Genomic DNA, 22,062 nt, shown 5'->3' on the forward strand with positions numbered 1-22,062 from the left:
TCGCTGCAGTGGCGGCGGCGGTACAGCATCGGATGGGTGCGCACATGTTGGAATGCATAACAATCTCGTAATTAATTAAATTCCAAGCCCGGGCTTTGAATTTGAATATCAAAGCTGTAATGAAAATATACATAAATGCCAATTTTCCCCGCGGCCCCGTTACGGGCCATAGCAGGCCCCTAATTAACAATAACACGCTGAATTATTATTCGTAGAATACGCCCGAATACTCTGCTTGCGCATAACAAGATCGCGCACTTCCGTTACGCTGCATCACTGATTACATTATGCCGCCCTGCAGTCAACGAAGCTAATGCACTAAAGACAATGATTTTGTCCTGCTTAACCTGACAATTCCCACCACAATACGCCAACAAATAACATTTTAACGTGTAACGCGCGATATTTAAACGTATTTGAAGAACAAACGGGCTTTATCTGCGGGTCCATAAAGGCGATTGCGATGCAATTTGAATATTTAATAACGAGAAACAAGGGTTATTATTGCTGCCTCCTCGGAAGCGGGTCGCGCAAACGTGAACATGTTAAGTGCTCGACGTACACGAATAGTTGTGGGGCGCACGACAATAAATCACAACACCGTTCGTATAATATGCGCATAATGCATTTATATGTACTTTTGAATAATGACCGGGGTCTTGGTATGCGGGCGCGTGCACCCTCCGCGCTCCGTGTTTCTAAATTGGCCTGGCGTGCCTTCCGCGCGAAAAAAACGACAAAGTTTTTCACAAAGCTGTTGAACGGCTCTTCATTTTATTTTTGAATTCATTAAAACTTTGAAGAATATACATTATACATTGCTACTTTCTACTTACGCCTCATGTTGAGCACGCCAACGATACGCGAAGGGGAATGATGCATTTTATTTTATTTCAAAATCAATACATTTTCACTTAGATGTTTTACGTTTTTATAATGTTTTGTGTTTAATTGGGGAGGAGTTGATGCAGTTGTGTGTGTAATAAACATTTTTGGGATAAAACCAAAACCTCTTGAAGCCGTTGTAATCCCAACATCTGCAGTGCGCACGATCACATTACCTTTGTTGCTATTTCCGCGCGGCGTGCAATAATCCAAATCCAGACCCTTTTCCGACGGCGTGCAGACTCACTCCTGACCACCGCCAACTTCCGGGTTTGCTGCCGCCGCCGCCGCCGTCTCGACCCTTAAAGTGGCTTACTATTACCTTTCGCGTTCCAAGTTGCTCGCCGTCTCACGTTAAGTGTCGGTCCCTTAACAATAACAGCGTGCGGCCCCGGCCAAGAGTCGGGAAGAACGACAAGTGATTATGAAGTTTACAGCCAACTTTGTGCTCCACTGACGAACTTATCATATTAAACATGAATTACGGTAACCTCTTCTGGCCGCCTGCGTTGGCTAATGCTCGCTCCTAGTTTTCCCGCCTCTTGCATGCATGTGCTCCACGCGCGAAGTGCGTGCTAAGTGCCACCACCGCCGCCGCCGCCGCCGCCGCTGTGGAGAGATAGTTAATTCGGGAACTAAGTCCGTTGTTTCCCGACTTTTCCCGTGCGCCGTGCTTCACGCTGTAAACCACTCGAATTAATCCGTGCGCGGATATCGACTACCACACACCACGGAAACCCTTTTGAATAATCAAAGTTTCATCCAGGAAAATATTCCTGATAATAAATTTTAGGTTGTTTTATTGTTATTATAGGTGATAATTCAACGTGACGCGCGGGTGTAAAATTCACACTCCTCTTTAAATCCGAAAAATGACGTTAAAATGGCCGAAAGCGACGTGTAAAGTGTTAGTCGGCGGAAAAAATGTATTCGCCCTGGATCCCTGCCGCCATTTGATAAAATTACGAAACGAGGCAAATATGGGCCGACGCGTAATACACGGAAAACAGGATAGAGAGTTATTGCGTTTGTCGTTTATAAATACCTCCGATGCCATATATCATTGTTAGCGGCAATAAATACAGATGTAAATTGTCATGGACGTCATGCGCCGCGATATTCGAGTACGCAAAATCGCACCATCCTCACACCCCCAGCCGCGCAGCCGGCGGCGGCGCGAGTATAACGTCCTCCGCAATTCACTTCCGATATTAGCGACACACGTTTAACGATCTGGAACCGCATGTTTAATAATACACAGCGATGATAATTGTTCTCGGCCGATGCTCGTGTTAACAACAGATCATCATCATCATCATTGGGCATTTGGACAACATTTGTAATGAAGCAGCAAAATTGAAAACAATGCGTGTCAAAAACTCGCGTAAATATTTCAACTAATAAATCAACTATTCAATGGAATTATAATCAACACGTCAAAGCAACGCCTATTGACATATCGTGTCTAATTATCTGATGATTACGATTAAAAGAAAAACCTTGATCAATAACAATGTGGAATATCTTCCAGCATCACGTAAACAATTCGCTGAAAGTGTCTATGGGATATATCCGCCCGATAGTGATGATGAAAGTGAAAAATCTTATGAACCTCCGTTTGGTACCGAAGGATTCTTTGCAAGTATTGTGTTTTTATCCTTCGAGCAACGTGGTGCTTGATGGTAGCCATTACAACCACTTTTATCTATACTCTACTCTCCTACCGGGTAACCTAACCTTAAATAACCTTAAAATTAGTTTTATAACCAACCAAATTTGTAGGAATTTTTTGATGAAAATGTAATTATCGGCAAGTCATTTGTGAAGTTAGTATGCTTTATCGCATATTTCATCAATTTAATTGACATCATTTCATCAATGCTTCACTTTTTCTCTTCGACGTTACGAGACATGGAAGTATACACCCGCAAACACTTTAGTAAGCCATTGTAAGTCCCCGCGTATAATTTAATAATTAATGCGCGCTTCAGTGCTAATCATCATCGACTTTTTGTCAATTGCCGCCACCATTATGGACTTCGGGATGTTTTTGTGGCCTGGCAACGGAGTGAACACAAAAATCGTGCTCGCTTTCGTCACTCTACGAGAATATCGCCTGTTTCAGTATTTTCGCACCGTCACACGGAACCCACTATGGCAGGGCCGTATGCACGTCCTGCTCAAATATCTTCTGCTGACGTTCGTGCTCAATCACAGCGCCGCATGCGTTTGGAAATTGATTGCGTGTTTTGTAAGTTGCATACGTTATAACTAAACATAACCATGTTTACTGGTGAAGGTAAGTCGTTGAGTACAGCCACCGGACATTGTTTAATCCGTGGATACATTGACTTCCGATATACGCACCACGCTCTCCGGGAGTGGTATTAATAATTTCCGACGCTGGAGTAGACGTGCTTCACAGTTGAGGCAGGTAAGTGCTTTAATCAGCCCCAAATGCAAACACTCGACGAGGCCCACAGATGCCCGAGTGCAGTCGGTTATGCAGGCTAATTGCGTTATGACATAAGATACGAGACGTTTCATGTTTCTACCATCGCTAATGATCCACAGATGCGTGAAAATCGGTCACTTCAATTTTTAAACTCCATTGTTTCCCCAGTGCTTACATAATGACCTATTTTAAGGGTTGTAACGATAGCGTCGGCCATTGGAATGATAAAGTCGACGTAAACACCGAACCAATTTCCTTGTACATAATATGCATGTTTAATGCTTTGGATTCTACAACAAAAATGGGGTAAAAGGAGAAATTTACCTTCAATAATAATAATTAAAGATAAATATTTCATCAACGACTTATCTTAGGTTGGTCGGTGGGTCTCCACGAAATAATCTTGAGTTTTTTCTTACGTTAGTCCTGATGTTTTATGGAATGTTAATAAACACTGGTGTATTTTTGGGAGCTTTCACCGAAGTCCAAATTAACGCTAACAGACGCAGAGCTGTGTACCAAACAAAATTACGATTAATACAAGAAGAACTCGTGAGTTCATCTTCATCAAAATAAAAATAAAGGCTACATCATTCAAAATACATTGCAGGACAATAGATTGATATCAAAAGAACTCCGAGAAACCGCAAATATTTGGTACGTGAATTTTTGGATAAAGGAACACGCCGTGATCAGATGCTCGCTGGTCCACAACTTGCCAGATAATTTCATCCGTGATATCAAGTTGGATAAATATTTCAACGCGTTGAATCGCAATCATTATTTGAAAAACCTCCACAACGAAGTGAAAATCGCCCTGGCGTTGAAAATGTACACGCTGCACTACAACCAAGGCGATGTAATCCTCAAACAGAACGAGTCGCTGCTAGGGATGATCTACATCGCCAAGGGCGTCGTACAGCTGGTGTCCCCCGACGACATTGAAAGCCCCATCATCATGTTCGAATATGGCACTTCGATCGGCAGCACGTCGATGCTCAACCCTATCCCGATGCCCTCGCAGGTAATCCAACCCTCTGCGATCATAAGCCGCGACCCTTTCTACCCTTGGCACTCAACCGCCTCTGCTGTGTGTTTTGTTTTCCAGCTGGTGGCTACCACTTATTGCCACATCCACAAGTTGGATACAGTTGATTTTTGGAGCACCCTTGCGCAATGCTACAAGCTGAAACCATCACGGCCGATATTCGAGACAAATAAAGTAAATAAACGCTAAAATTATTATCTATAAATATAATTTCCGGCCTTGGATAATGTTACAGTTTATAATGAACAATGCACGGCGGAAGCATCGCGAGAAACTCAGCTCGAGGCGAGTTTTTCCACCACGTCGCGTTTCACGGCGTTCAAAAACTTCTTTAATTAAAGTTTTTTTACAGGCGCAAGAAGCGAGTCGACAAAACTCTGAAACTAGTCAAAGATATCCTTAAGAAAAAGGGTAGGTGTGAAGTTACCGGCAAGTTATCCGAGAATAATCTACTTGAAGTTTATCAAATTAGCAAAGTACTCAAAGCATTTTTTTACCTTTTCAAATAACCTACTTAACCATATAAAATCATGTTTAGGGTTTGGATGTGATCACGCACAAGGACGGCACATTTCTATCATATAAATTCCCTTGGATCCTCTACGAGAATTGTCACTTTTGTGTGGTGTGGGACTACATCGTGTTTATCATCGCCACAGCAGTGATATTAACCTATCCCTACTTCCTCTTTTACCTGTCAAGCCCGCCGTCGGTCTACTATCACTTCTTTCGCCCCGTGGCGTACACGGCTTTCGTGGTTGATATCATAATTCAATTGTGCACTTCCATGCTGGATGAGCACCAACAGCGTGAGTAAACTACCTTTGCTCCAGACGTGGCAAAGCCGAGTTTTTCACGCGGTACTAACAAGAGTAACAAGCATTGTCAATCGGCGCTGTGAGGGCTTCGACGTTTTGCGAAATAACGAAGGCAAAGCCGGATTGACATTACTCGTTCGAGTTGGTAAACTCGTGAGCCGCTTTTCTACGACTTAGGAACTAAAAACAGCATCATTTGCATGTTTACTATTTCCTGCCTTTTTTAATGATAGTAATTACGACCATCTCGGAGCTTATATCCTATCGCTTCGGAAAGCTGATGTTCCTCATCGACGTGCTAAGCATCACGCCCATCGAATTCATCAGCGCGATGAAGGGTGCCAATCTGACGGAACAGATGGCTTACATCGAATGTAATCACATGCTGAAAGTTTTCCGAGTGCGTTCGCATTCTCATCCCCGGCGACAATTTCGTCAATTATTTGCCTTTCCTGTTTTAGGTGTTCAGCAAGTTGGTGAACATAACGCAGAGTTTGCATGGAAAGGCCAGTCGCATCGTGTTCTACGTCATTTGCCTCCTCTACTTCGGATATTTGCAGGGGATTATTTACTTTAAAACTGCATGCCCTCAAAGGTCTCACATCAGGACCTATCCTAACCTATCCCACATCGGTTAAATTTTGATTTTTGTGTTATTTTCAGGCCGTGTGGGTCTGATACGTGGATCAACATTCACCTTGACTACGTAGCACAGCATTTGGGTGTGATGCGAGACTCTAGCGATTACGTGCTGCTGGTTGCCATCTACGATGGCATGATGTTGCTGACGGGCGCCGCGGGCGTTTTGATCTCTGACTCAATTCGCGAGAAAACCGTCCTTGTCCTTTTCTGCATCAGCTATATGTACCTCTTCACTTATCTCCTTGCGGATTATTCAGCCACACTCACTTTAGATGGATATCTCCGGTATTTTTCTTCTTCTTCTTCAATATTTACTCCAAACTAAAATCAAAATTTCATCAGGAATCATTTCCAACTAAAAGTCAATAATCTACGGAATTTTATGATCGGTGCCAACATGGATAAGGCCATAGTATATAGATTAAACATCTACATGGAGACTATTTACAGTCTGTCCAATGGTTATGTCCTACCTCAGTTTCTGGACGACCTTCCCGTTGTCTTCAGGCAAAAGATAAATGTCGAGAAGACATTCCCGTTTGTTCATAGGTTGCCTTTGTTTGAGGTGCGGTATAAATTTCAATAAGGATTAAACGAGTAAACTTTGATGTCTAATCTCGTTACAGAAGTTTTCACAGGCAGCAATACTTCGCCTGCTCGGCAAGGTGAAATATGAAACTTATCCAGCTAACGAGTACGTTGCGTACGGCGGCGATCGTTGTTACAACATGTACGTCATTCAGCAGGGATATTGTGAGGTAATATCAATGATGAGAAAAATGCTAAATATAGTTGAAAGGACAGGTATTGTACCTACGCTGTGGAAGCAAGTTACTTACTTAAATTCAACATCAAATATAACTTGAAGTTTAAAGTTGTGCGCGTTTGCACACGGCTTTCCACTCAAACGCTGTTAGAATCACTGTTTGGCAAATGCGGAAGGCGGCTCTTCTGTGCGCGCCCGGATGTGTATCAAACTGTTTGAGTAGGAAACTAACGGGATGCGAGCGTTTGCCAGGCGCTCCGCTTTGCGACAGCAACACAACAAGCAAGTCTGCGCAACAATCATATCTTATCAAATTTTAATGGGAGATATTCACGAGCACGCAGTCATGGCAACGCGCGGCATTTGCTCTCGTGCTACCGCACATGCACCGGTTACTTATCGACGTAAATTACCACCAAACGCATCCACGACTCCGGTCGGACACGTGCTCATTAAACGCAGTCTGCCGGAGCGCGAAGCGCAAACGCCTTCCGGTCGCCTTCGAAGATCCGCGATGATGACCGCGAATTTGTAACCGAGGAGCGCTTGCATTGCAATGCATATTTGCACACGGGGGGCGGTTGACAACCTGAGTGCAAACATATGCTGAATAAACACAGACTGCTGCTGTCTTGTTGCCTTAGCAGCAAACATTGCACACTACCCCAAGGAATCGGTTAATTCAATTTGTGATGGTAAAATCAAAACTTGTTTTCAGCTCATCCGAATTGGTCTGCGGATTAAAACAATGATTGGACCCAATCAAAATGCAGGCTTTTATGAGATGATTCTAAGTAATCATTTTTTCTAAAAAAAACAAAAAAATTAAAAAATATTTTGCAGTGTTGCCACTTCTCCACGATATAAAAACCGTCACCAACGTGAAATTATTCTACCTCAACATCAACGACATCAAACAGGAATTTCAAGCCGATGAATCATTAAAGATAAATTTCGAAAAAGTTATCGCCGAAACAAGAGCATCAATGGTAATCATGCGAGCTTTCCATATACAACAAGACAACGCATATAGAGATCCCGTCATAACCAACATCAACCAACCGACATTCATCAGCTTCAAAGGTGGCAAACTCGATCCCAAAACACTGGATCTCCATAAAGGTTGGCAGGGATACTCAATGATCAGTTTCCTCATGCTGCGGAAAACTTTGCGACCAGATTCAAGATTAATTTACGTCTACGTACAGTTTCACGCATTCGTGGCGTTCATGTCGGCCATTTTGTATCCGTCGCTCTTTATCCTCGAGTGTATCGTGCCGTGGTACGGCGTGCTGCTGCTGTCGATTCCTTGGGACCTGCTGTGTTTGATTGACGTGTGCGTATGAACTCTGGAGCGACTGGAATGACATCAAACATGGAAATTAATGCTGTTTGTGACATTCATTGCAGGTATCTGCGGCTGCACGTGTGCTACTATAATTCAAGTGGACTTTTAGTTTGGCATCCGCGGTACACGGCCGTCTACTATCTGAAACACAGCTTTGCGGTGGACTTTTTCACCGCACTGCCGGTGAAGCTCGTCCTCGATTGTGTGATGTCGAAAAAAGAGGCCGCGTTCATCGTGCTGCTGAAAGTTATCCGTGCGTATCGCATTACGAACGGATTCGCGTATTTTCGACGTGACATTTTGAAAAAGCCACCCACATATTTGTAAACCACTCACACGTTGCACATACGATGTACATTTGTGACTCTATATACGTTTACAGGCTGATTTTGAACTATTTAACCATATCGCTGGTGTTTTGGAACACGCTGACGCTGATTCTAGTGCTAATTTCCGTTGACCTGACCAACAATCAATATGGACAGCCTGAAATACACCCGCAGAACACGAGCTGGTTTTACACCAAAGTCAATTCCGAAATAAGTACTCCTAAACTCGTAATAGCAATAATTTCGAAACTCATTATTTCAATGCTTCATGTGTGTTGACAGCTTTTGATCCCGGCGAGTACGTACCACCGCTGAAGATTTACCTGCTCGCACTCTATTGCATCACGTGCTTTTCGCTGCAAATCACCCTCGCCGACGTTGTTATGATACGCCGCGTCGAATTGCTGTACATAATCCTAACGATAATTTCCGGCTACATCTGGTTCACGTACATACTGGTAATCATTGCCAATACGAAAGCACTTTACAACGACAATCTCACCAAATACAAGGACAATTTAAATGATTTATGCAAGTTTATGAAAGAACAACATGTTCCCAAGCATGTTAAAGGGTACAAAGCATTTTTCCTCCTTTTTATAAACGTAAATTATTAGGTTTTTAAATATTCAAGGCGTAATATAAGACATTTCGAATACATCTATCAAAGAAACCAAGGTTATGGCGATAAAGAAATGTGTGACGAATTTCATCCGACGTTAAAGAAAGATTTTCTCTGGGAATTGTACGCGTCAACATTATATAGCGTGCCAATCTTCCACGGGCTGGATTTAACGTTTTTTCAACAGCTATGCGCGGAAATACGCACTGTTTACTACTTGGAAAATAACACTATTGTCAGCGTCAACGATGTAACTAACTGGGTGTATATTATTTCTCGGGGTGCTGTTCAAGTTTCCAGCGCTGCGGGATCACCATTAGTTGTGCTCACAAAGGGCTCGTAAGAATAACAAAAAAATTCTTTTTAAAAATGTAAATATTCAATATTCATTTTAGTATTTTCGGAAATCTGGATAATGTGGAGTATTCAAGAAGTATGTTCAATTATACAACCATCACAACATCCGATATTTTGTGTATTCAAACCACAGAACTTTATAATATCCTTAAAGAGAATCCTACAGCCATGTATTCATTGAAAAATGAGTTGTATCTCAAAAACTTTGTAAGTTTTACTTCTCTAATAGTATATTAATTATCAAGTGGCTAAACGGGGACTTTACTCACGATTTAAAACAAACGTATAAGCAATCAAGTGTTTAATAACGTTTAGCCACGTGATGTTTATGCTATTTTTTTTTACTACAACTTTAGTTCAACTTGAGGTTTTTGTATTTCAAAAATTTTCATCAAAATTTGCTCGCACACTATTACAATATGTAAGGTTGTAAATACCAAACCAATCTCCGTAGATAAATGCGCAGGCGCAAGCTCCGCCTCGTAAATAATGCCAGTAGATAATGAATTTTACTCACGGCTTGGCTGTCCGTATAAAAATTACCACTTTTTGTATTTAAAAACCGTGGAAAACTGTCACTGAAGTAGAAAAAATATTTTTTTAAATAATTTCATGTTTTATTATATTTTTAGTATTATCTCGAATCTGATGAACGGTATAACTCTATCGAAACAAAGTAAGTATAAAATACAACCTGAAATATCACATATTTAAAACTGTGGGTTGTTGCAGAACAAAAAACCTATCGACTTGGTATAAATATTTAATGTCGACCTGGCTCAAATTCATCTTCATGATTGTCTCCTTCCTGTCGTATCAACTAGCCCTCTATCACGTGGCATTCCAAAGGCATACAATCTCCCTCTACACAGTTTCCTACATTTTGGATTTTCTGCACGTCGTAAAAATTTATTTAATTTTTCGAACGCCGTTTATGAACGATGTGGGGGAACTCGTTGTGAAACGCAAACGTTTGTTGCGCGGGCCAATCTATATTGACTTTTTCGCGTTAATTCCATTCGAAATATTTGCGCTGGCATGCCCCCAGGGTGTCCTATCGCTTAATTTTTACATTTCCATCTTTCGATTGAATCGCGTGATGAGATTCGTAAGTAACTTTTGTGTTTTTTATGTTTTTATAGTAATTATGTTTGATCTTTTGATTTAGTTAAATATAAAATGGTCAATGACAGCCACCCATGACTATCTCTTCATCAACGCTATATTCCTCAAAGTGGTATCGCTGTTTATTTACTCTACGACCTATTTACACCTGCTGGCTTGCGTGTGGTATATGGCCGCGTGTCCGATGCACGTATGCAGCCGAGGGAGTTGGTTGTACGATAAATACACGAATCAATCTAACTGCAAGACGGATTACCTCTGCGCTTTGTATTTCGTCACTTCTCTGGTGAGCTCGGCGGGTTTTTCAACGTTTGTACCCGCAGAATACTCGAAATCATTTTTTGTACGATAACAGTAGTACTGAGTAAGTTTGTCACCACTTTACTAGTGGCAAACATGGCGGCGCTTGTCCGCCATTTTGGATATCGCCTACAAAAGTACACAGAACGCGTGAATAATCTAAAAATTCACTTGAAGAACGGACAAGTTTCTCCGTATTTAACGCAGAATATTCTCAAATACATCGCGAGGGTCTGGCTGAAAAGTTACGGAAAACAAATGCCAAAGTTTTTGGAAACTGGCCCTACACTTCTAATTGAAGAGATAAAGATATACGCGTTTGGGTCGCACATATTCGGCGTGAGTTTAGCATTATAATCGTAGCGTTCGAGCGTGTTGGTACTAATTTGATGGCGTTGATTTAGAACCCGGTGTTTCGTGATTGCCACAATGACTTTCTACGTTTGCTGACGACGCACACGAAATTAGTCCGGCACTTCATGGGCGACGTGATTTGTAATCAGGGCGAAATTAATGACACAATGTATTTCATTCATTGGGGACAAGTCGAGGTGCTGTGCATCAGCGACAAACTCGAGATGCAAGTGGATCTCCTCGGACAACTCGACTGCTTCGGAATGGTGCGACTAGCAGCGTCAGTTTAATTACATTTTAATCGTCAAATTTTACAGATTCAAGGATTATTCCCCGACACACCGCATTCGCATCAATATAAAGCAATGAGCAATGCGGAGATTGTAACACTCCGACTCACAGACTGGATGCAAATTCTCGCCTTTTTTCCAGCTGCAAAGTTTCACATTTATCGTACTATTCGCGACCATCGAGCGCTGCGCGTACACATTCACAATCCAGTAACGAATTAAAATCACCGCTTAATCATCCGACCTTGCTCGCAAGTCGTCACCTTAATGCCCTGTTTCCGCACAAACGCGCCGTAAATTTCGTGCTTTTGTTTTTAATAAAAATTAATTAACAATGTGGCCACACACATGCAATATATGCGCGCGGCGCGGGCGCGTTTAATATAAAAATTTAATATTTCCAACGAGCGCATTGCAGTTATGGAACTTACTTTACATAAAATAACAATAACACGAACTAGGAGCGCACTCGCTCATATTTGATCTATGTTTTGCACGACACACCGCAACAATGGCAACGCCGCACACACTACACCCCCGCGCATGTAAATATGGCGCGCGTTTTTGCAAATTAAACGAACACGTTCGTTTTGTTTGTTGTTTCACGCTACGGATGCGCCTGAATCTAGTGCGAACACCACAATACTATCATTCCGCTTATTCAATTCCATCACATTGTGTTGGGTGACGTGTGCAACAGGCCAGTTGCTTTTAATTGTTTTATCATGAAATTATTTTTTCCTATTTTGCGGCTATCATTTTTGGCACATCAAAGAATCATAATGTAATTAAACACAATTAATACCTCATTATAATGAAAAATAAATGAATATTTACTTTGTGCATTAATTCGCGCGTGTAATAAATATTTAATTAAAAATATTTGCCAAATTTTTTTCATTAATTAAAACAAAATCAATATTTGAGTCGTGATAGATTATTCCGATGCAAGCAAATACCTAAAACATGCCATCCGTGATTGTGTTATCGGTGGAAAATAATTTTCGATTGGTTATGACGCGTATTAGTTTCCTGTCAAACAATGGCAGATAAGATCGAGGTAATCCGTAATCCAGCGCAGGCAACATCCTCGAAAACGTCGCAAAGAGGTCGATAATTCAAATGAGTCGCAAGTCAATGCAAAGCCTCGGTTTGAATTGATGACAAATATGATTGCCGCACAATGCAGCGCTGCACGCTCACCACCACCGCCGCCGTCGCCGCCGCCAAAGGCTAAAGCGGCAACCAGCGCATAAATTACGTGTATGATTGAAATTGTTGTTCCGGTACTCTTTCAATTACGTGTCAAAAGAATCCACAACACACGATGCACCTGCTTTTACCACAACTTTAACTGAAAGAAAATTTCGCAGTCTTGTAATGAATTGCTGCTTTGAGACATTTTTCAATCACCGGGCAACAACATTTTCCTTTGTAGATACAATCAGACCAGCGGAAAATTCATTAAATATTATTTCCAGACTTCGTTGAAAGAAAATTAATTTTTCCATCAAAAAACTTTTCAAAGACTAATAAAATCCGAGTATAATAAAGTCGGCAACAAGTGAAAAAATGATTGGTTATGATGATTTCAATAAAATTGATTTCGCCAATAAAACAAATTTGATTGTTGAGCTGAGTACATGCGCGCAGGGATGAAAACGCAAAGAGCGTCGCGGCGCATGAGTTCGCCCCCGAATCGACGCCGTGTGTACGCCCGCAGTGCGAGCGCATTCAGTCAGTCTCACCCGGCGCGTCGTCGAAGGGTGACCTCTCTGCAACACGCGCCCTGTGCCGCAAAGGGGTGGCTATCGCGACTCTCGCGCGCAGCTTAAATATTTAAACAACTTATAACAACTCCGCACACAAACAGCAATTAATCCTAATGCCATTCATTAGTGACACGCTTCTTCTACTTTTCATTCGTTTTAATTGTTTAAACAAAAATATAAACAAATAACTTCAGTGTGAAATAATTTGATCAACTATTAAAGCGCATATAAACTGTCACCGGCGGCAATTTCGATAATTGATTTTAAAGTTTAATTTATTTTGTGCAATCACTACTGTCAAAGCGTCACCGGGATAAATTTGAACGCATATTGTGCAATGCCAGGGACAAAAACGCTGCTCGGTTTAATTTCACTTAGTGCCGACTTTGACAAGCGAGCTGGGAAACATTAAACGCTCATTAAATAAAATCTCCGAATTTGAATTTTAAATAAATGGTGATTACAATGCAATAAACGCGAGTCAAAAACGTGTGCGCATAATTCATTTGGGGATTACACGGATTAACACCGATAAAATATTAATTCGCTGCTTAATTGAAGCAATCGTAAGTATATTTTAAGTAAAATTACAACTCAATGAATTGAAAACTGTAAAGATCACATTTTCAACGGGATAAGCTTTCAGTGAAGCCCTGATAATAGCTTTGAAATTGATCACCAAAGGCGTCGCTTTCAAAGAGCGTGTGAAAGATTTCGCCGAAGGAATGCGGGACGGGCGCTGGTCTCGGATGGCGTTAATCACGCGGCTGGATATTGCGTTAGCTTTGTTTTTCTTATATATTGGTGGATGCGCCGGGCGAAAAGGTGCAAGCAACTTGACCGCAAACATTCCTTCCGGCACCCTTTGGAAAAGGTCAGAGAAAACCACCGGCGAAAGGTATATGAGCCGCCTTGGTATAATTTAAATTACACCCTTGGCGAATTTTACGCCCGAGCGTTGATGCTTGTAAGAAAATTATTACCCCGAGCATTATTTGCCGGCTAAGGGCTATAATAGAGAATGTTTTCGTTGGTTTAGTGGGCGTGACCCGGATCGCACTCGCTGATATGTCGAATATTGCGCATTTCGTCAATAAATTAAGAAATATTTCCACAGCACGATAGCAAAATATGCTAATGTGACGATAAATCACAGATATAATTACAGAAAAAAACTGTTTTTTTATTTTCTGACCTCTAGAATAGCATAAAATTGGTCAAATTGTGTGAATCATTTTGTGTGTAACGCGACGATAATAAAATCAAGTGGGGCATGTTTCGTGTGCCGTTCGCAGAGGTTTGACATGCAAAATAACTTTTGGTTCCCCGGCTGCCGGAAATATTACGGCGTGTGTGCCATACGCGTGGACCCCGAGCGGCGCAAACATAATATTGAGATGATGCTTTTACCACCCACCAAATACACAACGATATAGGGATGCGCCTCGGGGCCGCGTACGTGGTGTCGGGATTTCTGGCCCATATTCGCATATCCGAAACAATACATTTAAAATTCCGCCGTCGGCGCACAAGCAACAAAAGTTTAATATTGGTTTAACACATTTTCATAATGTCTTCAGAAGCTGCGGATTTTCGTGGTGGAAATACATTTTTTTTTTATCAAAGTTTACCATCGTAGGAAAAATATCAAAAAGTTAATAATAAATATCCGGATGATTAATTGTTTTATAAATCGCTTTTTTGCGCACACCTGTCTTCAGAATCTGCGCTTCTTTCATCATGTTGCTTTTGTTATTGCTTTCTTTTGTTTTTTTGCGCACCGTGCAATAATAACAAACATGAAAAAAGAAAAGCGTTTTTCTCAGCTGGCGGATAGGCGCACGGCTGCTGGAAAATCGTTTAAAGAATGACAGACGGCAAGCCGAAAACGATTGGAATCCACGTGATTGCACCCGGGCGCTGAAGGGGCGCCTAGGTGAAACAATTTTAATCACTCCGCGCCTTCGCATCCTTCGTTACGCCCAGTCGCTCCTCACCGTGCCAATCGAGATTCCCGGTCAAAGTAAACATTCCAAGTATTTAATCTAAGACGAAAATCTTACGCTTCGACGATCGCCGAATTTGCCAGAACAATAATAATTACAATATATTTTTTTATCAAAAAAAAAATTAAATTACCATGAGTCAAATAAAAAAAATTACAATTTTTCATTATTTTTTTTCGCACAGCACTCATCAGTAAATAATCCTAAGTAAAAGTGCAGCTTAATTATACTCGCCAGAATTATAAATGAGCGTGTCCGACGCGTTTTGCTTGCTGGATGAAAAAATGATTCAATTAAAATATGAACCCTTTGGAGGAGAAACGCTGCTGCTTTGTGAATCGCTTATGCATTGCTGCACTCAGAGGATTTTCACATCGTCTCCGCTTCGAGAACTAATTATGATTTTTGAAATTTTTCCTCGACTGTATTAATCGCTATCATTTCGAAACGCCCGCCAGCAGCGCAACTAAACGCTATTCTCGAGACAGATGTCGGAAACCGAGCGTATCGTGTGTACACTAGAGTAAATTATCGAGCTTAATTAATCAATGTTGCTCTAGTCTGCATGCTCAACTATGCTAATTAATTAATTTTTAGCGTATCATATCGGTGCGCTAATTAACTCAAAATTTGAGATTATGTTGACTAGTAATTTACATTTATAATTACTGCACACGCTGCAAATATGACAATAATTAAAGGACTCTTTTTTACGTTTCGGAGAAATAATAATAAAAAGTGTTTTTGTTGCTGCGCTGCAAATTAGTACTTTAAAGCTTATGCAAACTATCATGTCCTGTCGTGATTAAAAATATAAATAAAACCCGTGTAAGAATAATTCGAGCATGCGTTTGTAGTATTACTGTGAGGCATTCCAGCGCGTATGGAAATCCCATCGCCAGGACACAGGATTTTATTAAAACGCGCTGGTTGCATGCGAGTCGCCGGTGCGTCGCTCGCAAAAAACTACTAGTGTGACCAATGTCTCTCGCGAGGATTAGCGCAATCTACATGCGAGTCGCCATTGTATATAATAAAACCGGAAGTAATTTCCGCCCTTTCCGTATAGCGCTCAAACAATGGCCGCGCTGCACATTGCAGTTTTTCGCAATTTTGCATTTTACACAGTGCAACAAAAACTTTTGCGAATTTCGCCCACGCATTGCCATTCTAATCACTATTATTCCGATACGCGTTTATCTTTGACAATACCAAACGTAATTATAACGATTTTTGACGCTGGAAAAATCAATACGTGTATAATAGGTGCAATGAGTAAATCTGACTCGGGACGGGTTTTTAGTGCGCGATGGGGTTGGAGTTGAAAAAAGGGTTCGTAAAATAGACTTAGACGGACAGCGCCAGCGACGTTCGGAAACGGACCCAAGGGATAATTTATATCGCCGACGATTATTTATAGCGGGATGGACAATAGCACGAGGAATACTATTTAGAGAGGCGGTGGCGGTGGTCGCGTAGTGCACGGTGTTCGATGGGACCTTTTTCTCGTATTTAATTTAGTGTCTCCAGGCTTTGTGTGCGCCCTATGACGTCGCCGGCGCTCAAATTCGCCCCTTACGAGATGAACACAAAACAACAACAAAAGCGCGCTTGGGAAATACTTCGGCTAACATCATTTTTATCCTTTGTTCAATTCTTCGCTGGTCGGTGTTTTTGTCTGCGCGGCGAGACGCATTAAAACATTAATAAGGATGCTAATGTTTAAAATTCGGACCATTTTTTACTGCCGCAGCTTCAGTCTCTCCTTTGTAACGTCGAGATAATTAATAATATTCTTAAGGGAAGAATAATTTCGTGCATTTCATATTCGTGTATATCTAGAATACTAATTATTATATTTTCGCGAACAGATAATTATGTCGTTTGCCAAAAATTTAATCTAAAACTCTCCCAGCACCTGCATAGTAATTATATTTAAATATTCAAGAAAATGTTTGTAAAAGTTTTGATTTTATTGAAAGGTTTCGAACAAAACACTCATCGAAGTAAAAGTTTTGCTACACTTTCAACAACAAATCAACATTTCATCCGAACTAAAACTAAAACTTCAAAAACAATTTTCCTAATGGTGTAGCTGTCATATTTGGCCCAGAAACCGCGCAAGGCGTCCGTATCCAACCGCAATTTACCTATCATCTGACCGACGATCGATTTTCAAACATAATCTAACGTAATTACCGCACAGTGTGGCAATTGCGAGCGACTCCTGACGATCGGCCTCGGCCCCATAATACAATTACCTCAAACTAATTAAAATATAATCACAGCACACAGCAACAGCGGCATCTACACACACAAGTGAAAAGTCAATCTTTGCATATCCTAACAAGTTTACAAAAGTTACTAAAGAATGCAGCGCGACGCAAAATCAATAAAGAAATGCATCAGCAAATCACAACACAACAACACACCGAGAGGAAAACAAGCGCTCCGCGTGTGCCTATCAAACCGACGCCAACGAATGTAAATCCACGTTTTCAATATGAAAATATATATACTTATATTTCTTTTCATATATTTACGCGCGTACGAAGGCTGAAAGCCGAAGCGAATCCAATTTAACTTCGCAATACGGCCAAATACATAATATGCCCGGCGCCTCCACATCGCAAGCACACAATTGAAGAAAAGGCAAAAAGACGCCGGGCTAGTTACACCCCGCACGCAGAGGGCACGCACATAAATGTGGCACGCATTTAAGAGAGTGCTCCGGTGCGCTCGCAACGAGTTAAATTTTTTACGGCCGAAAAGGTGGTGGGGTGAAATTTTTATGAACTGGAAAAGCTTTGCTTTATGTTAAACCTTTAGGAAAATTTGAATAATTCATAAATTCCCGAGTAGGATATACTTATAGATTTTAGCATTATAAGCCCTCTCGCGAACGGGCGCGCGTCTGATCGAGGGGAAAGTCGATCTATTGGAAGGTTGCAAATGGTGGATGCGCCGAAAAACGCCCATTCATTTAATTCGAAAATATCGACGCGGTTTGCATAAGTACGTCGCTGATATATACATATATATTTAAAATCATTTTTTTCCGAGCGCGTTTCGGAGCGTTAAATGTTAATAACCTGCGAGCGCGAAAGAGCAGGTGAAACGAATTGCCTCTCGCGAGATTCAACTCAATATCTGCATAATTTCCCTCGACGTGAGCGCGCCCAGCCTTACATTTATCTCATTTTTTCTTATTTCATCACCGACAAAGTGCTACATAATTTATTCCTAACTTTATATATTCACGACTTAATTTTAACAGAATTACGATATACAATACTAGTGTGAATAGGCTGCTTCTAACCCCAAAACCAACCTAACCAAACTTTTACTCCTCCTAATAAACTTGATTTGCTTTCAGCCGAGAAACAAAAGAACACTAAGAGTAAAAGAGTAATTAGTCAAATGTACATTACATTGGTTTTTGTTGTTGGAACACCTTTTTGCTGCACTAAATTAATGACCGCTCTCCGGAAGGTGAAGATTAATTAAAATATTCAGCTGGCGTGTTTCACACCGAACCAATACTTTAGTGGCGCATGAATATTTAACAATAACATTCGAGAATAAAATGCAAATCGTCGCATTAAAAATTAATCGCAAAATTCTTCATCGGACGCTTCATTTAAATCAAATATTAATTTCAGCAACTAGAGAGCGCGGTAATCATTTTAATGTTAATAAAATAATTCCGATTCAAGATTCGAATTTACAATGAAAGCGGAATTACAAATGGGCCACAAATTAAAAATTAAACTGCTATTATAACCGGGAATATTTCTGAATCATTTACATCAAAATATGTAATTAGAATAAACGAATACGCTGGTAATATGATATCGATAGAATCAATAGCGGAGTTTATTTTGATTACCTGTGTAATCAATGCGATGCTGACCCGACAAATTCGGCTGGAGCACGTGTCGAAAACTTGTTCGCATTCGAGTGCGCAATTTTATGAAATTTTGTAATGATCCTGCCTACGTAACCGGAATCAAAACGAGTAAATTACAGCAAAGCAATCGTGATAAATAAATATCTCATGATTTTTGAACAAATGCGTAATCGGTGTGTTGTTACGCTAAAAGGCAGCAATTAATTTTGATGATAGTTGCATGCCCACTCGGACGTCAATCCATCGCGATGGGCGCAAATTCAGCGCAACAAATTACGCCGCACGGCGATTAATCTTTGAAGATTAATTAACAGATATTAAATATGAATTTGACATACTGTCACGTGAAGCGCAAATTTATCGACATATCATTTATTCATCAGGTGCACCGTAAATTTGCCTCTGGCATTAAACACATTCTAATTTCGTTTATGTTGAGTTCATTGATTAATAAAATGATGGCCTTGTTTCGGCAATAAATCGTGCTTAGTCCGAGCGCAGGAGTGCACAAAAACGTCATGCGCGTTATTCTCTATTATGCGCATAAAATTGGATTGCGTTGCAGGGCTAAGAGTCCGGAAATAAGAAATATTAGTTTTGGGATTTCGCAAAATGCGCGTATCGGATTCGGGCGACTCTGGACGCGACGCGTTAGTAAATTTATATTATACGCCCGCTGTTGTTTCGCATCCCTTGTGTGAGTTTCGCAGCCGCATTTCCGCCGGCGTTCTGCTGCCGCCACAAGGCGCGCGCGCCGCTTTTGCGCTGATTAACCTACAAGAATAGAAAGTAAAATTATTTGCCTGCAGCGCTGAAAAACGGGTTGGGCAAAACTTTCGCAAACAAGCAAACGAGGCGCGAAAACTCAGTTTTTATCGCCTTTAGGAGAATGCGCACAATTTCGCAATATCTTCAACGCGCATTTTTCACGCCAAAGAAATCGCAAGTTTATTGAAAAACTGAATGCGAAATGAAGTCGGGGGAATTCCGCCCGCTGAACGCACATCAAATTCTGAATATCGTTGATTATTAATCCCCGAACGGGCGCACGCGATGAATAGAATAAAAATCAAAGTAGTCTTTACATGCAGATAGCAAAGCGCTCTCTGCGCGCACACCAAAATACTAAATGGAAAAGCGGGGTTATTTTTTGGTTCGAGGGTTAAAAACTGAGTGCCCGTGTTGTTATCTTCACGAACCATTTAAGCCGGGCCAGGCAGAATTACGCTTTATGGCTTTACTTTTAGAAGCGTAAATCTAGCTCGTCGAATATGATTCGGCTCTCAGCAATGTGAAAAATCCACTATCAACTTTATTCATGCATGCACGACGGCCGAAAACGCGCATAAATAAACGCAGCACAAAAAAAAACAACACAACACACAAACACAACACGCAATAAAAACGCGTCGCGCTGGATGGATGGACGGACAGGCGAGGGGATTTGTTGCGCAACGGCAGTTAATAAAATTTATTGCGCTCAACTAAACGCCGTCCAACTGGGACGACCTTTGATCATCGTTCAACTTTGTCACTTGTATTTTTCGCTCCCCGAAATTATTTTATATCCTGATTAAATGTTAGCCCGCAGGGTTAACATTTATTATCTTTGCAAGAGCGCGGAAGCAATTTATCAAAAGTGCGATATTCAACGAGTTTACTTCCGTGAGCGGGCGCGCGCGCCGCGATGAGTTGTGTTGTTGTGGCGAACTCTGTTTTGTCATTTTTAAAATGAAGCGGGGACTCGTGCGCACTTCTGAGGGATGAACGGATGCTATTTGGAGTCGTTAGCGTAATTGAATCTTTGTCTTGGCTGCGCAGTTGGAGCGCGCGCAAACACGGTTACTCGGTTAACGCATCAGAATGCCAAAGCGGCAACTCGCAAACCCAAAGTGGAGTTTCTTCTTCCGGCAGGCATCATTCATTCGCTTGCTTCGGTTTCGGTTTCCATTACGTTAGTATTTGCAATTACTAATCACACTCAATTTCGTGATGAAGTGGATAGAATGCGAGTTAACTGGAGCGTATAAACACACTCACACACACACAGAGAAAAAAGTTTTTATTTCAAAAATTGTTTATCGCGCTCCGAAAATCGGTATTTTATCAGCATGACGCATATCTTTTAAAAATGTCAATTTTTTTCGCTCTTCTTGCAAACAAGTGAGCTCATCCAACGTCCCAGCAACCTGAGCCGGAGCTCATTCCATAAATACGTACGTTTGCTATTGATTTAACGTCAAAAGCAAAAATATCAAACGAAAAATATGCCATACACCTACTCGCACACACGACGTGCGTATTAACACCGAATAGGTTCATCGAATCCATGCGACCCAAGTAGAGAGAAAAAAAAAACAAAAAAAAACATATACACAGCAAAACTCGATCCGCACGTATCGGGATACACTCAAAACATGCGAAGTGCGCTCGCACGATATTATTATCCTCATTCCGGCTCCTCGACGTTTGCTTTTCTTCCTGATTTCCAGCGAATTTGCTCGCACGCTGCAAGATTCTAGCGCGTATGTAAATTGCAGCTAAAATTTCCGCATCGCGCGAATAAATCACATCAGATTCGCACAGATTTGCAAAGAATATGAATTTCCTAAGCGAAAACAATTTTTTAGCGCGTGACGCACCCGCTCTCCGTTCCGATATAATAAAAAGAAATTTATAAAGTCGGACCTCTGGCCGGTCGGGAGATGAAGCGACGCCGTACAACTGAGATCAGTTTTAGAAATAATAAATTCCGGCTACGTGACTTATTCCCCTCGGCGGTTTTTTTCGCGTTTTCCGCGTGCAGAACCATAAAGCATGATACACGTACGCAGTTCGCACGTTCCGGGAGGGGCGCTAAGTGAGAAATGAGTCTCGCGTCGACAAAATGTACATTTTTCAAATTTTTTCGAGAATCTTGCACGGACGCATATGTTAATATATTGCCGCAATAGGCGTCGTTTTATTACACCGCGTTGTTATAGCGTCGTGCGTGTAAGATGATGTAATTTGCGCAGCGAGGGGTTACCATAAGG

General features: G+C 41.3%; 2 protein-coding genes across 2 annotated transcripts in view; both read left to right on the plus strand.

The window, feature by feature from the left end:
- Positions 1–2,454: 2,454 nt before the first annotated feature.
- On the plus strand, positions 2,455–12,097 carry LOC135792046 (uncharacterized). The gene is given in 28 exon segments (XM_065302671.1): positions 2,455–2,612; positions 2,668–2,824; positions 2,877–3,136; positions 3,534–3,646; positions 3,715–3,892; positions 3,951–4,364; positions 4,449–4,562; positions 4,624–4,673; positions 4,741–4,864; positions 4,927–5,197; positions 5,440–5,606; positions 5,668–5,801; positions 5,870–6,133; positions 6,191–6,413; positions 6,475–6,606; positions 7,333–7,408; positions 7,458–7,950; positions 8,025–8,285; positions 8,345–8,505; positions 8,574–8,865; positions 8,926–9,252; positions 9,309–9,477; positions 9,903–9,946; positions 10,003–10,378; positions 10,439–10,705; positions 10,708–11,034; positions 11,100–11,315; positions 11,367–12,097. Coding segments are annotated over 28 exon segments (5,853 nt in total). The 5' UTR covers positions 2,455–2,564; the 3' UTR covers positions 11,562–12,097.
- A 1,003-nt stretch (positions 12,098–13,100) lies between these two features.
- Positions 13,101–22,062, plus strand: part of LOC135791606 (connectin-like) — a 29,034-nt gene continuing 20,072 nt past the window's right edge. Inside the window, exon 1 of the mRNA XM_065302046.1 lies at positions 13,101–13,677. The gene's annotated coding sequence lies outside the window, so the exon portion shown is untranslated. The remainder of the gene's footprint in view (positions 13,678–22,062) is intronic.

The sequence above is a fragment of the Atheta coriaria genome, unplaced genomic scaffold, assembly GCF_025399875.1.
Source record: "Atheta coriaria isolate IRGN ID8LTWV9N9 unplaced genomic scaffold, Caltech_Dcor_3.1 hic_scaffold_5_pilon, whole genome shotgun sequence".
In the NCBI taxonomy this organism is placed as follows: domain Eukaryota; kingdom Metazoa; phylum Arthropoda; class Insecta; order Coleoptera; family Staphylinidae; genus Dalotia; species Dalotia coriaria.